Source organism: Eleutherodactylus coqui, chromosome 4 (assembly GCF_035609145.1).
Source record: "Eleutherodactylus coqui strain aEleCoq1 chromosome 4, aEleCoq1.hap1, whole genome shotgun sequence".
NCBI classification, from domain to species: Eukaryota; Metazoa; Chordata; class Amphibia; order Anura; family Eleutherodactylidae; genus Eleutherodactylus; species Eleutherodactylus coqui.
Window position 1 is genome coordinate 242,705,579 of NC_089840.1, and position 15,608 is coordinate 242,721,186.

Below are 15,608 nucleotides of genomic sequence, written 5' to 3' on the forward strand. Positions count from 1 at the left end.
CTGGACGATTCTCTGCACCAGCCAGAAAAAAGAACATATGGCTGGCAATAGAGCCGGTCATGCGGAGATTTGTTTGCACGCGGTGCGGACATTTTATTGTCCAGAAACACGGGCGGATTGGGGCCTGTGTGACAGAGCCCTTAGTTATGAGTATAGATGAGCGAGTACACTCACTAAAGGCAATTGCTCGAGCGAGCATTGCCTTTAGCGAGTATCTCCCCCGCTCGCGACTGCAGGTTCGGGTGCTGGCAGCGGGCATGGAGCTGCGGGTGAGAGCGGGGCGGAGCGGAGGGGAGATCTCTCTCTCCCCCCGCTCCCTCCTGATGACTGCCGCTACTCACCGCTCGAGCAATTGCCTTTAGCGAATATACTTGCTCATCCCTAGTCATGAGGCATAAATGACATGATACATTTTTTATGTGGGTTGGTGCGATTATGATGATACCAAAATTACATTATTTTTTAGGGTTTTCCACTTTTTCACAATAAAACCACATTTTTAAAAATTATTTATTTTGCACCACTGCATTCAAAGTCTCATAACTTTTATTATTTTTCCATTGATGAAGCTCTGTGAGAGCTTGTTTTTTTGTGTGATGAGCTGTAGTTTTTATTGGTACCAAATTGGGGTTCATATGGATTTTTTTGATCACTTTAAGGGAGACTACCCACTACGGTTTTTTTTCACTGCAAAATTCGCAGCATTTTTTTTTCTGCAGGGGTCTATGGAACTTGTAATCTTAAAATCTTTAAAAAATTGGCTCAGCGCAGGGACCAATCAGGGGCAGCTCTCCGCTGTCATTCAATAGCTGAGAGCTGCCCCTGATTGGTCCTTGCGCTGAGCCAATCAGAGGCAGCACTCACTCACCCATTCATGAATTCATGAATGGGTGAGTGAGAGCTGCCTCTGATTGGTGAGGGCTGTGACCAATCAGAGGCAGCCCATTCAGCAGGCGGGGATTTTAAATCCCCGCCTGATGAATACTACAGAGAGCAGTTCAGGAGAACTGCCGGCCGGCCGCGGCTGAACTCCGGCTGCAGGGACAAGGTGAGTATATATATATTTTTTATTTTTACACATTGTAGGATGATTTTCAGGGAAGAGCTTATATTTTTAAGCCCTTCCCGAAAATTCATCCCGCTCTCGCCGGCAGCCCATTGCTTTCAATGGAGCCGGCTGTATTTTTTTTTTTGTTACAGTTTTTTTTTTCTCGCATTTTTGTGTCCTTGAACCAGAAAAGCTATGATCACTATTATTGCTTACAATATGGATCATAGGTCATGGGATGCCATTGTCTGCCATCGTGTTGCTATAGCAGCCTATTGGCCCTGCACTATTACATGGCGAAAGGCTAATGACGTCACGGAGGGAGCACTCGCTACCTCTGTGAACCCTTTACATGCTGCGATCTACATTTATTCTCACTGATACCCACTGTTGCAGCAGTCTGACGGTCAGTCACAGCCGACTCCTGCTGCATAATGGCTTGGGCTCACTTCTGAGCCTGTGCCATCCACAGGACATAAGTTCACATCCTTTTGTATTAAGTACCATCCACCCAGGATGTAAACTTTCTGTTAAACAGAAAATCTAATTGCTTGATAATACTGTAGCCACAACCAAAATCTGGTCCGTTCACCCACCTGCCATGTGCCAGTTATAATACCATTGTCCTCTTATGTGACAGAGGGGTGGGTCCCCTCAGGCACCAGACCCTAAGTGCGACTGCTACCTTTGCACCAACTACCATTACAGTGCAGCCAAACTGCAGTTACTGACTATATCATACTAATTATATAAAATCATATTGCCCTTTTCCATCTTAGCATAAACAAACCTATGTGCACTGCAATAACACAATAAGATGCAACTAACCGTTTAAACTAAATCAGACTTACCAGTCCCTTCCTCTGTGACAGAAGCTTCCCCTTTTAGTTCATTTCTCATCCGAGTATCATTTAGTCCAAAGACCTCAGTCTTGACCTCAATGGTATGGCAACCAGATCTGTCTAGCTGTGTGAAAGAAACAACTTAATTTATAATTTATATTAAATTAATATAGCTGTATGCAATACCAGAATTAACAAGGAAATAGCAGACAGCTGCAGTGCCAGTAGGGGTCTAATGGATTTCTTTTGGGCATATGATTGCTTGTTATGTACTAAGTATTAGTAAAACATGTACTTACACTGCAGGCAATTATGGCATATGCACTGTATACCTCCTGGGATCAAAGTGAAATAAATGTAGGCAGTGTCAATGGTGCACAATTGTCCAAAGTACTAAACTTTATTCCTCAATGGTCAGCGACATTACGACTCCAGCAAGAAGTCTTGGTAAAGACTCCTTGCTGGAGTTGAAACGTCGCTGACCATTGACCGTTGAGGAATAAAGTTTAGTCCTTTGGACAATTTTGCTCCATTGATGTTGCCTACATTTGTTTTACTTTGCCTGCATTTCGGACCCGGGTCAGATCCTTATCTTTAGCGTGCATTCAATGTCACTCTGCCCTGTGTGGTTCGTTGGCGAGTGCTGCTGACAAAATTCTCTTGCTCTTGTATGCCTCTGGGATCCATGCTTATCTCAAGAATAGAGGACCTTAACTTCTGTTTCATGAAGTGTGGCAGCGACCAGTAGAAAATGAATGGATAGATGGTCTCAAATATACATGGTCCCTTATTGAAGTCTGTTGCTTTACCTAAGCAAACTATCGGACCTATCAGACATTTATGATATGTTCTGCGGCTATTGATAGGAAATGTATAAGTAACAGAGAGGTTTCCTCCACTCTATAAAAGCAGCTCCCACTCTGGTGGATCTGGCCCACCCAATCGTGGCTGTACATGTAATCTGAAGAAATGTCAGATACTGCTTCTGCCACTGATGCCAGTATATAAACACTAGTTAGAAAAGTTAGTTATATTGACTTACATTCAAAATGGGGTTGTCTTTATAAGATAACCCCTTTAAATTCTTGTCAGATGAGAAATCCAGTTACATGCCGGTACTTGTAAACAGATATTGGTACTATGTAAGGGAGGTATCCCTTGACACTTCTATGAACAATTTGTATAAATTCAAGACTTCATAAGTTATTGTGATTTTTTTGCGCTTGATAACTTTGTACAGTTAAAGATAATGTGGCATAACATTAATGCATGTTTGTGAATATAATGTTGTGCTTGACTGCCATATAGCGGTTAATTTGGATGGTGTTCTGTTTTATACCCTAAATGGACAAAAATATTTGGACACTGCAGAAAATCAGCAAATATGCAAATACTGAGATTGTAGAACGATATGCTGGGAAGAGCATGGGTAAAATAAAAAGCTGCTCATTTTGTAATAGCTATTCATTCATCTGATCGAGCACTTGTGAGACAAACTGGAGCGGCGGGTACGACACTGCCACCCACGCCCACCTTCACAACAATCTCTTCTTACAGCCTTGCATGAGGAATGGCAAGCTATTCATGCCCAGACTAAAGCCTTAGTCAGACGGGCGTTTTATCGCGCGATTTGCGCATGCGCCCAGCTTTTTTTTTTTTTTTTAACCATTGCTTTGCAATGGTATCGGACACATGAGCGCTTTTTATGCGCTTGTCCGACAAATTGTAGAACAGAAATCGCAGATTGCACCTATCTGCGATTCCTGTTCTCTTCTCTATATGCGCTCAATGGGGCCGGCGGCAGCAGCGCCGACCCCATTGAGAACATATAGAAGACAAATCATTCTTCTCTGCCACAGCTGTAACAGCTGTGGCAGAGAAGAACGATGTTTGCCCATTGAATTCAATGGAGCCGGCAATACAGCCAATGAATTCATGAATGGGTGTGAGTGAGACCTGCCTCTGATTGGCTCAGCGCTGAGCCAATCAGGGGCAGGTCTGACTCACACCCCCTTCACACCCACTGCAGGCCGGCCGCGCGGAACTCCGGCTGCCGGGAGAAGGTGAGTGTATATATATATTTTTTATTTTTACACATTTTAGGATGAATTGCAGGGAAGGGCTTATATATTTAAGCCCTTCCCGACAATTCATCCCGCGCTCGCCCGCAGCGCATTGCTTTCAATGGAGCCGGCTGTATTGCCGGCTCCATTGAATGCAATGCGCTGGACAACTCCGACTCGTTTCTAATGAAACGCGGCTAGGAGCAGATTTTTGGGCGATTTTTTTTTTTGGGCCCCGGTCAAGCGATTTGCGCATGCGCATCTGTCATGCGATGCGCAAATCACGCGAAAAAACGCCCATGTGACTAAGGCCTCAGGGTGCGTTCACACAAGCGCATAAACGGCGCGTTTTTGTGACCAAACGTATATACATGACCATCTGAGGCAATGGTTTCGAATGTATTTATTCACATGGGCGATTTTACGGCGCGTAAAAACGGCAACCCGCAGAAAACCGGACATACGCGACCGAAATACGTGCCGGCGAATATTCGATGGGCGTAAAGACCGTTTGAAAAGTAGGAACAAACGAAAATACGCTTTCTAGCTCTGGTCATGATCGGCGAAAAACGTTCTTTCCGGCGATTATACGCTGCGCACGTGCGAACATAAATACGCCTACGCTCGTGTGAACGCACCCTAAGGGTGCATTCACACGAGCGTGTGCATGTGCTTACATAGGTGTGCACAAAACCGTCGCACCCACGTATTTGCACAAACATGTGTGAATGCAGGTCCGTGCAGCATTGCTATCAACAGGGCCGCGGCTGCTGCCGGCGGCCCCATTGAAAGCAATGGTCTGCCGGCAACCCCTGCAGTGATTTTCGAGTCATAAACGCCAAGTAAAAACTGATGTCCTACCCTCAGGATAGACCATCAATATCTGATCATTGAGGTCTGACTGTCAGGACCCCGCTTATCATTTGTTTCAAGAGACTACGGTGCTTGGGTGTGAGTGCTGTGGCCTCTTTAATGTTTACATTACTCAGCAAGCTGTACCTTTCATAGCGTCCGTTCTGAGTAGTGCAGTATTGTCTCATTGAAGTGAAACTGCTAATCCAGGGAGTTCCTGGGTGATGGATGCTTTCTAAATCAAATATTCATGGCCTATATTGATGGGATTGCAACCCAATGACACCTTTGACACATCTGTCCCTGCTTTTCTAATAGAGGTAAAAATTAATAGTTTTACTTCTGGGTAATCAAAAAAAAAAAGGTAATACGTAAAGCTTTATCTAAATGGCCACTCTGGTGATCTTTTCTTTCTTCGTTATGGAGCTATTCCCTAGTATATACTAGTGAGCTAATGTTACCTTGGTTAGTTATTCCTTACTATCTGAAACTCCTGCCTCTTTTTCCTCAAATGTTCATGTGATCTCACTGCTTTGTTTTAAATTCAGTTTTTATGAGATTTATAATGATATAACATACATCAAAGCTTGTACATAGCATTAATTTATTATAACCTTTTCCATGTTATTAAATAAGTGCTAGACTGATAAAACGGAAGGGAGACAACTATGAGTTATACCTTGGTGAATCAATTCGTACTTTAATTTATACATTATTTAACAAAGTCTAAGAAAATGTATCTCTATTCTAAAAGATTATACAGGATTAAACCAGTTTGGACCATGGGTCCCAGGTAACTTTGAATTTTTATTGGGTTCTTTTAGCCCCACTAGTTAGTTCCTTGAGTCTTCTAATTTCATTTACTTTAGTTACCCATTGGATATATGTAGGTGTTTCTAGTTGTTTCCACATGGTAGGGATTAAGGATTTTGCAGGTGGGATCAAGTGGGTTATTAGGTTAGATTTCGAGGGTCTATAATTTGAGGAAGATTTAGATAATATCACATATTCTGTGGAGAGTCTGAAGGTATTATTTTATATGATATTTTATATGCGTATCGCTTTTTCAATCTGGTCCAAGAATGGGCGTATGACTGGACAGTACCACCAGATAAGTATTTAAGAACCTGTTTGTCTTCTGCATCACCAGCATAAATTGTGATCAGCTAATTTGTGATTATAGAGCCATTCTGGTCAGAAGTTTATAATGGTTTTCTTGTAGCCTAATACATCTAGAAAAACGATGTGAGTTCCTCAAAATGTATCTAACGTCCGTATCTGACAGTTGAATGTTTAATTCCTTTTCCCACAAGAGGATATATGCTGGTTTGGTGGTTTCTTGAGGATCGATAAATTTTCTTTTAAGGGTCCCAATTTCCCTACTAGTATGACACTGTGACGTGATAATTTTTTCCAATTGAGAGAATGGACTGGTTGATGGATCTGCTTTACTGAATTTGGCCAGCAGTCTGGAGAGGTGTATTAATTTTAGAGGTTGAAGGGAGGGGCATGATGTTTGGGAAAGTAACCATTCTGTTAATTGCTTGCTTCTATTCTGTCCCTGCATCCAGATATCAGATGTGGATGTGGGGATTCATCTCGTAGGGAGTCCCATGTCTCGCATGCTCCTCTTAGGAGGAAATCATAGGAGTCTTTTCTGTATATTTTAGGTGATGGATTCCAGAGATCTTTCAAGACGACGTTAGGTCCATATGTAGTTTTGGCTAGGGAACTTATAATTTAATTTTTAGAAGGTTTTATTAGTTCCAACCATCTTTTGACTTGGATTGTCTTGAAATAATGAAACGTCTGGTAAATTTATTCCGCCATTCTCCCTCCTCTGAGCCAACAGACTATAAGCTAGACAATGTCTCTTATGTTTCCAAATGAATCTCGAGAAGTGTGGTTTAATATTGCTGAAGAATGAGTAAGGTAAGTATATCGGAAGCATTTGTAGCTTATGGAGTATTTTTGGGACAACGTATGTTTGTAGAAGGTTTTATGTCCAAACCAAGAAATGACTGGCAAGTTATGTATTTAATAGGGAAGTAATTTCCTTTAAAAAAGGAGCAAAATTTTTATCATATAGATTATCCAGGTTTCTTGTGATCTGAATCCCAATGATATTGTAATTTGGATTTAAGTTTGTTTGCTATGTCTGAGGGAAGAGTGATATTTAGTACTGTAGATTTGGAGTAGTTTACCTTAAAGTTTGACAATCAGCCATATAATTTTAGAATTCTATTGAACTTTCCAAGGCTTTGTTCTGGATTAGTGAAGATGAAAAGGATGTTGTGTGCGAATGCTATGGTTTTGAGTGAGTGATTAACCTCCAAACCCTGTATGTCTTCATCTTGCCTGGCCATTTGGATGAGTATTTACAGAGAAAGGATAAAGAGCGTAGGAGATAAGGTCAACCTTGGCGTGTTCCATTCGTTATATAGAAGGGTTGTGAGAATGTGTCATTAACTTTGATTTTGGCATGAGGTTGTGAGTATAAAGGTGTTGGGGAAATTAAATTTACATATGGCTGCACAGATAAAGTTCCAATCAACCCTGCCAAAGGCTTCCTCTGCATCAATATTTAGGGCTCAGTCACATGGGCGCTCCGGGTGCGGACGTCTCTCTGCATGACCGACTCCATTGCCGGCCATGTGTTCTATCAGCCGGCCAGTGCGGAGAGACGTCTGCATCGGCAGTGCAGTGGTCTTATCCTGCAGAAACACGAGCGCATCGGCGCCTGTGTAACTGAGCCTTTAATAGGATCAATGGCAATCCTTTTTTTCTAGGCAAATTTCATAGTGTGTATCACACGTGTGGAATTGTCTGTTCTTTGAATTGTCTTCCAGCTGCAAACCCTGATTGTTCTTCATTAATCAATCTTGGAATAAACTTATTGATCCGTCGAGATAAGAGCTTTGCCCGTGGTTTTATATCTAAGTTTAGTAGAGATATGGGTCTGTAACTGCTGCATAAAAGTGGATACTTTCCCTCTTTGTGTATGACTGTGATATAAGCTTCCTGTGATTGTTTAGGTAGGTGTGCGCCTTTCGTTAGAGCATTAAATGAAAGGGCTAGGTGAGGTAGCATATTCTGAATTTTTTTGTAGCAAGCTAATGGGAAGCTGTCTGGTCCTCGGCTTTTATGCTGTGGTATGCCATCAAGTATTGAAGTCAGTTCCTCAATGGGTGCTTGAGAGGTCAAAGTGGAGATTTCGTCCAGGTTCAAGGAAGGGAGAGTTAGCAAAGACGTAATCTTGTTAGAAAAAAACATAATGTTTTTCTTTTGTTTTTCTCCTGGCTTAATTCGCTTTTATTTAGGTTATATATTCCCAGAAAGTTTGTGCTATTTGTGATGTTTCTGCAAATTTTTCGCCTAAGGTATTTATAATACTGTGAATATGTGTTTTTACTTTTTCCTTTTTTTGATTAAAGAGGACATAAAGTATCCACCTTTATTTCCGTGCAAGTAGAGTGGATGTTTGTAATATAATATTGATTTGGCGAGCCTAGAATTCAAAATATCTTTTCGTTTTTCTTTAAATGTAGTGAGTTTGTTCTGGGCTTCTTGGGCGTTTTTCTGTTTCGCTATCTGTTCTAGTCTCAAAATTTGACTTAAGGTTTCTATAATATCTTTTTGTCTTTTCTTTTTATGCGAGGATTCTAAAGCTATGAACATACCTCTGATAGACTTTATGTGTTTCCCACAGATGTACTTGGAGTTATGCAAATTATTACAGTTGTGGCGTGATTAGAAGAATGATCTTGCCACCGGACGCCCTAAAAGTAGTGCATCCTTGGTCTATAAAAAGGCTCTCAGAGGCTACTTGTGTGTAGTGGACCTCTTTTTCTGCTTATGTAGAGCTTGTTGACCACTAGACATGCCTGTATGATGCAATCAAAGAGATGTCACCTAGTTAACAGATTTTAAGAGAAGCCGAATTTAACAGAGTTCGCGAGAAGCTGGATGGACATATTGACAAATTGTTTGCCACCTGGGCCATTCTGACTAGACTATTAGAAAGTGTTGGGACCAGTAGGTGCATGAGGGAATGCACACAAGGCAACTGGGCTCAGATCACTAGCAGAGAAGATCAGCCAACAATCACAAGCAGCTCCAACTCTTTCGTTATCCGCCATAACAGAGATAGGCAGCAACATCATTACAGTCCCCTGAGTCTGTCAGATACATTTCCAGGTGCTTGACTGAAGGACATTTGGTCTCACATGGCCCATTATGTGTATTGCCTTTGACACCCACCCATCGTCACATCTGTTTGCAGTGGTCCCAAGAATGACAAAACTGGACTGCTACGGAGTGGAACCAGATTGTTTTCAGAGACAAATCCAGGTTTAGTTTGGGCACTGATGATGACCATTTTTGTGTCTGGAAACCTGCCTTTGCTGTGAAGTGGCACACTGCCCTCTATGCTTGTATGATAGTCTAGAGGGGCTATTTTATATGACAGTCGGTCAACCCTATTAGTGGTAAAAGGGACAATGACGGCACTCAGCGATATCTTCAGGACATCCTTCAGCCACATGTTGTCTCTTATGGCAAGGCTTCCAAGAGGCATTTTTCAGCAGGATAATGCACACACAAGGGTGTCACAGGAACGCCTCCACAACATTACCACACTTCTGTGGCCTGCCTGGTCACCAGATTTATCACCAATAGAATATATATGGGACCATCTGGGACATCAACTTTGACAGCCGACGACTTTGCATAATCTAGAGATGCGGTTTCAGCAAATGTGAAGCGATGTGCCGCAGGACACCATATGGAACCTGTATGGTTCCATGACTGTCCGTATCACATCTTGTTTCTAAGCTAGAAGCGGCCCAACAGGGTATTAGAACCTCCCTTCAAGTGTTCAGTTTTCTGAAATAAATTATCCTTTTGCTGTGATATTGTAATGATTTACTTATATCACTTTTGCAATCACACATGGAAAGTTTCACTTGATTCCAACAACTCCTTCTAGGTACTTGAGTTTTTTTTACAATGAATGTATGTATCTGGCTTTGTGTAGCTGCTTGAGATCTAACTATAGGCCAGGTTTTGCAGCAAAGCAACTGCTCTTCTAGGTGCTTGATTTTTTTTGAGCATATGAACGAGGACTGTCATGTTGGGGGAATCAACTAATTTGACTGAAGATTGCTTAAGTAATAGCAGAAATAGGAAGAAATTACTTGTTTTTTTGATAATTTATCACAATTACAGTATAAAGTGTGGAAAACAGGACCTCACCTTTCCAGTGAAAACTGCACATATGGGGGGTTTCTTTTGGCCCCACCTCCAATAATTCTCTTCACAACAAACAGAAGCTGTAAACTCCCCTTGGACTGGCTTCCCATATGTGTACCTAAAAGATTAGAAGAAAAAAATAATATATATCATGTAAATTATTAAATGGAATGGGTGGACTACTGTATATTAAATAGAGGAAAGACAGCGAAGGGGCCACCTTATAAATATGTATGTAAGCGGTCATTACAGAGATCTATTTATAGGAAGTGATTAGAAAAAAGTCTCCTGAACTCAGGGTACAGCCTCACCCGTGTAGTGATTAGTAAGAAATTCCAATAATCGCGGTAAACATATGAAAAACGATTTAATAATATAAAACATAAACAAGATACTCGTAGGTGGGGTGCAATGCGTTTCAGAGTTAAACTTTTTTATCAAGCACAAGTCTTAATAATGTCTTTCCTGTGTGAAGATGGAGTCTTTTCTAATCACTTCCTTTTGGTCACTGCCCGAGATATCTCTATCTTGGGAATTTCCATGCCAGCTTTCTGTTCGATGTCGATGTCCCCAAGATAGGGTGTTGCCTTGAACTAACAGTCACCTCCTCCTTCCTTTGGCGAGGCATAATCTCTCCCTAGGTGAGCTTTGCTATGGGAATCTCTGTGAGAATCCCTATGGCCCCGCCCCTCTATAACCTCACCTTCTTTCTCTGTGCTATGGAGATATCCCTCGGGGGTCCCCATAGAAGGGAGAGAGAGAACGGGACTATGGATTTCCCCACAGCAGGGTGAGAGAGCGGAGCTATGGGGGATTAACCCATACCCCTGCTCTCTCTCCCTGCTATGGGGAAATCCCCCATAGCTCTGCTCTCTGTCCCTGCTATGGAGAAAGCCCGAAGCCCTGTGAAGCTTCTTCACTTTCTTATCCAAGCGCAGCTGCTCCAGTGAATGGCCGAATTTCATGCGTATGAAGCTCGGGTCTTCTGCGCATGAAAAAATTGCCATTTAATGCGTTTTTTTGGCACATGTGAGCGGTGCATTTTTTGCTCAACTATTAGTGCGCAAAAAAAAAATTTCTGACTGAGGCCTTAGAGTTAGCAAAGGAATTATTTTCTGTAATATGAGGAAAACTTGCTTCTACCTCAGTATTTTTTGTCTTCCATTGGATCAACTGGATAATAGGCTGAACTAGATGGACGTATTTCTTTTCGGCCTTACAAACGGTCTAACTATTACCAAGTCATAAGCTGTCATTTTTGGTATTATATTGAAAATATAATATGACAATATGCTATAGATTATAAAAAGCCTAAACCAGTGGTGCCATAATGAAGGATACTGAGTTTGTAGCTGCATCTCCACTTGCAACCGCATGCCCCAATAAATAATACCTAATAAATAATGGGCCTAAATAAAACCAAGAGGAGAAGCTTAGATGTTGTTCACAAGCAAGGAGACAGGTTTTATTATGCAACCTGCCCCAGAAATACATCATCTATATATTCATAAGTCATTATAGGTAAAGTCAATTATTTTCACTATTTTTTGTATATTTCCCCCATAGATATATCACAGTGGTGACTTGAATTAAAAGGTTTGAATTTTATTTAGACAAATATTAAAATATAACACATAAGGGCACGACACACAAAACAAAAATAAAGGACGTGGTGTAAGGCTTAAGCAGCCACACCGTTCACAGTCACTAAAGGTGGATGTCTATAACGCAGTGTGTGTGTGAGCGTTATAGCATAAACACCTAGAAACCAGTACTGGTGAAGAAAAGTAGATTTTGGAAACCGGATTATTTATTGGCTAGCCGGATACTCGGATAGATTTGTTCCGGTTATTCCGGTTACCAATGTGATCTCTCACCAGTTCTTGGTATTATGTGACCCCGGATTAACGTGGGTTCGGTTATAGCCACTTGTGTGAAAAAAAAAAAAAAATTCCCCCATAGATATGTTGTACATTTTGGAAAGTTACAGTATAGAATCATCATGGAATTTCCATGGTCCAAAATATTTAATGGGTTGTGTTATGAAGACCACACTTTTGTACACAGAAGTTGATCCAGTGATCAGCTGATTATTGCAGGCTAAACTTTTATAACCTATGAAAATTAGACATTCTCACGTATGCACAGAACGATCAGCCAATGATCTAGTGAAGGTTTTAAGCTGATCGAAAGTCAGTAATAAAAACCTGCGAACGAATAGTGAGCGATTTTTGTGTATTTACACTGCACGATTATTGCTCAAATTCGTTTATTTGAACAAATTTTGAACGGTAATTGTCCCATGTAAATGACCTATTACTTCAGCTAGCCCTTTTATCAGATTGCCATTGTTGTTGGTGGGCAAAAAAAAAGGGTAGTCTTCTATTCTATTACACTTAAAAATGGAAACTTCATAGATCTCATTAGAATTAGTGAGATCCACAATGATTCTTTAACCCTTTCCAATCCAATTTGTATCTTGGCTTTCCTAGGGGGCTTACTCTTTTTCTGCCATTATACAACAGTGCTATATGCTGGCTAGAGCCAGTGCTGCATGAGGTGACACGTTGGATAGGCTCCGACAGCAAAGAAGCTGGCAATATACAGTAAGAGAACCCCAATGGATGTCTTCCAACATCGGAGCTGTACAGCCTTAAATCATAATGTCTTCAGAGGTCAGACAGTGGATTGGAAAGGGTTAAGCCTTGATTTTTATCAGTTAAAATGGTCCATTATAGATCTGCCATAAACAAAATAGCAAAAATGATTGTAGTTTTTTGGGACTCACTTGCCACAGATTTCAATGGGAAACTGATCGCTGTTAAACAGAACATACTTAGGGAAGTGCATATTGGCCTCAAATTTTGGAAGAACTGAAAAGACATAATAGATAATTGTTAGAAATCATTCCGCAAAAATGTGTTAACTAGTGGAGAGAAAAATATTTCCTCACCATATTCCTCCACACCGAAGGTATGGGTTGTGTCTTTTAGTTTAATGGAATATTCCCCCAGTTTAGGCTCAGAGGAAAGGGGTAGGGAAAGCTCAGCAATGCCTTGATTGAGGTTCACATTTAACCATTGACTAATCCTGTTTTTGTCTGGGTCCTAAAAGGAACAACTTCAAATTGTACATTATCAATGGATCAAATCTTGTATTATAATTTGTAAAATGGTCAAAAAAATTCAAAAGAACTGATAAGGATGTTTCTGTTTTATGCATACAATCCATTCAACGCATATAAAGCCTTACATTATTATTATTATATATCCATGTATTTCCTTACCTGTACTTCCACCACAGGGATCTATGGGGAAAAAAAGACGTTATTATTTTTGCAAATTTCCCCAAATATTTAGCATGAGTCTTTGCTCATTCTGAAATAGGAAATTCTGTTAAATACTTTATTTATTTTTTTTGATTAGGTTTATTATAGTCAGCCAAATTGTAAATTATGGCTTAAGGGCGAGCACCCACTGGCGTTTGCGTTTTCTGCGGGGAAAAAACGCAGCGTTTTCCGCGATTTTTCCGCGCGTTTTTCGCGGCGTTTTCGCGGCTTTTCCGTTAATTTCCATTGACTTTCATGGGTGCATTAGGAGAAAATAAGGACACATATGCAACTGACATGTTCCTATGTTAAAAACGCAAACGCAACGCAAAAAAAACGCCAGTGGACAGGAACACATGTTATCTCTATGCCTGTGCAGGAAAAACGCAAAACGCAGGTAAAAAAACGCCAGTGGGTGCTCGCCCTAAGGGTTGAATATCTTTATAGTACGGTATGTGATGGAACGTGCCATTACTTTTTTCTTGTATATTCCATATACAATTAGAAGTATAAAGAGGCACAATAAGGAACTATGTTGTCTCTATGGGCCAGTATTATAATCGTGAACGTAAGGGCTAACAGCAATGATTTCATTTTTCTTTGCTTCTGCTACTAGTTTCATTTCAGACTTACCAAAATGTTTTCTGGTTTGAAATGTTCATTAAGGGATAGAATTCTAAATTTCACTGCAACAGGAAAAAAACAACAAAAATAAAGTCACTGGAAAGGCCTTTTAACTATTAGAAATTATCTCAACAATGAAAATAAGCATGCATAGCCATCATAACATAAATAATAGACTATTAACCCCTTAGTAACCACCAATATGTGTTTTCACGTCCTGGGTGTTTGGGCTTTATTCTAGAGGGCAGTAAAAACATGCTGGCCCTGCACTGGTAGCCAAGAGGCTGGAGCTGTCATGGGGGCCCGCGGTGTGAGGCCCCCTATTATGCGATAGAAAAAAAAACAATTTGCTAAGCAATTTTTCCATGGAAAGATAAAATATTCGTAAGATACATAGGAAAAAAAAATTCTATACATAGGATAGAAAAGACACAGTGTGGGTTTTAGGCTGGGGCTATATTATGACTTTGACCGCTACACAGGTCAGGGGGCCAAAGACAGCAGGGTAGTCCTGCACTATTGCAACATAGTGAAAGCCAATGTGGTCACATTGTGACTTGCAAGTTGCTATGACTGTGACCACTAATTCCAGCAATCCAGCAAGTTTCGATTTCTTGCGATTGGTGCATTACAGAACTGGCAACCCGCAAGCTTCAGTGTAAGAGCATTGACTCATATTATGTTGCAGGGCTACACTATGATCTTTGACTGCACAACCTATGGCATAGCCCAGTGATGGCGAACCTTTTAGAGACCGAGTGCCCAAACTGCAACCCAAAACCACTTATTTATCACAAAGTGCCAACACGTCAGGGGGCGGGGCTTATTTTTACCCCCGTCGTTCTTAAAAGGACAAGGCTGTTTCAAAATAGGCAGCATGCAGATTTTGACTTCTTTTGGATGCGGAAATGCTGTGGAATTTGCCACGGAAATTTCCGCTGAGGACATTCTGCAGCACTTCCGCCTCGTGTAAACATATCCCAGCAGTGATATTGACCCCCCCAGAGCGGCCCCAGCAGTAAGGGGGACTCCCCAAGAGCAGCCCCAGTGCTAATAGTGACCCACCCCAGAGCGGCTTTAGTGGTTATAGTGACCCCGCACAGCGGCCCCAGCGGTAATAGTGACATCCCACAGCAGCCCCCAGTAGTAATAGTGTCACCTTACAGCGTCCCCAGTAGTAATAGTGATATCCCACAGTGGCTCCCAGTAGTAATAGCGACATCCCATAGTGGCCCCTGTAGTAATAGCGCCCCCCCCCCCCCCTGAGACCCAAATCCCCACCTCCTCTGCTTGGTGCTGTTGCTGCCACTGATCCCAGGAGCACAATGTGACATGCTGCCGGACACCTCCTCCCCTCCCCTGCTCTCGCGGAACCAAGAAGGAGATGTCAGAGGAGGGGGATGAGGATCCCGGCTGCACACTGACATCACAGTGTGCGCCGGGATCAGTGCCTCTAGCAGCGCTGCTGAGTGAATACCAGCAGGGGACCCCTGCCGGTATTTACTAATGTGGTGAGCGGCCGACGGCTGCAAGTGCCAGCTGGGAAGGCTCTGAGTGCCACCTCTGGCACGCGTGCCATAGGTTCGCCACCACTGGCATAG

General features: G+C 41.7%; 2 protein-coding genes across 2 annotated transcripts in view; both read right to left on the reverse strand.

Annotated features, from left to right (window-relative positions):
• The window catches only part of LOC136626155 (alpha-2-macroglobulin-like), a 305,765-nt gene that overhangs the window by 279,342 nt on the left and 10,815 nt on the right, over positions 1-15,608 (reverse strand). The gene's annotated exons all lie outside the window — the stretch shown is intronic.
• The window catches only part of LOC136624977 (alpha-2-macroglobulin-like), a 103,524-nt gene that overhangs the window by 81,579 nt on the left and 6,337 nt on the right, over positions 1-15,608 (reverse strand). The window contains exons 4-9 of the mRNA XM_066598906.1: positions 14,017-14,069; positions 13,342-13,362; positions 13,009-13,162; positions 12,844-12,928; positions 10,059-10,173; positions 1,900-2,014 (exon numbers count right to left, since the gene is read on the reverse strand). Of these exons, the coding sequence (XP_066455003.1) occupies positions 1,900-2,014; positions 10,059-10,173; positions 12,844-12,928; positions 13,009-13,162; positions 13,342-13,362; positions 14,017-14,069 (543 nt within the window). The remainder of the gene's footprint in view (positions 1-1,899; positions 2,015-10,058; positions 10,174-12,843; positions 12,929-13,008; positions 13,163-13,341; positions 13,363-14,016; positions 14,070-15,608) is intronic.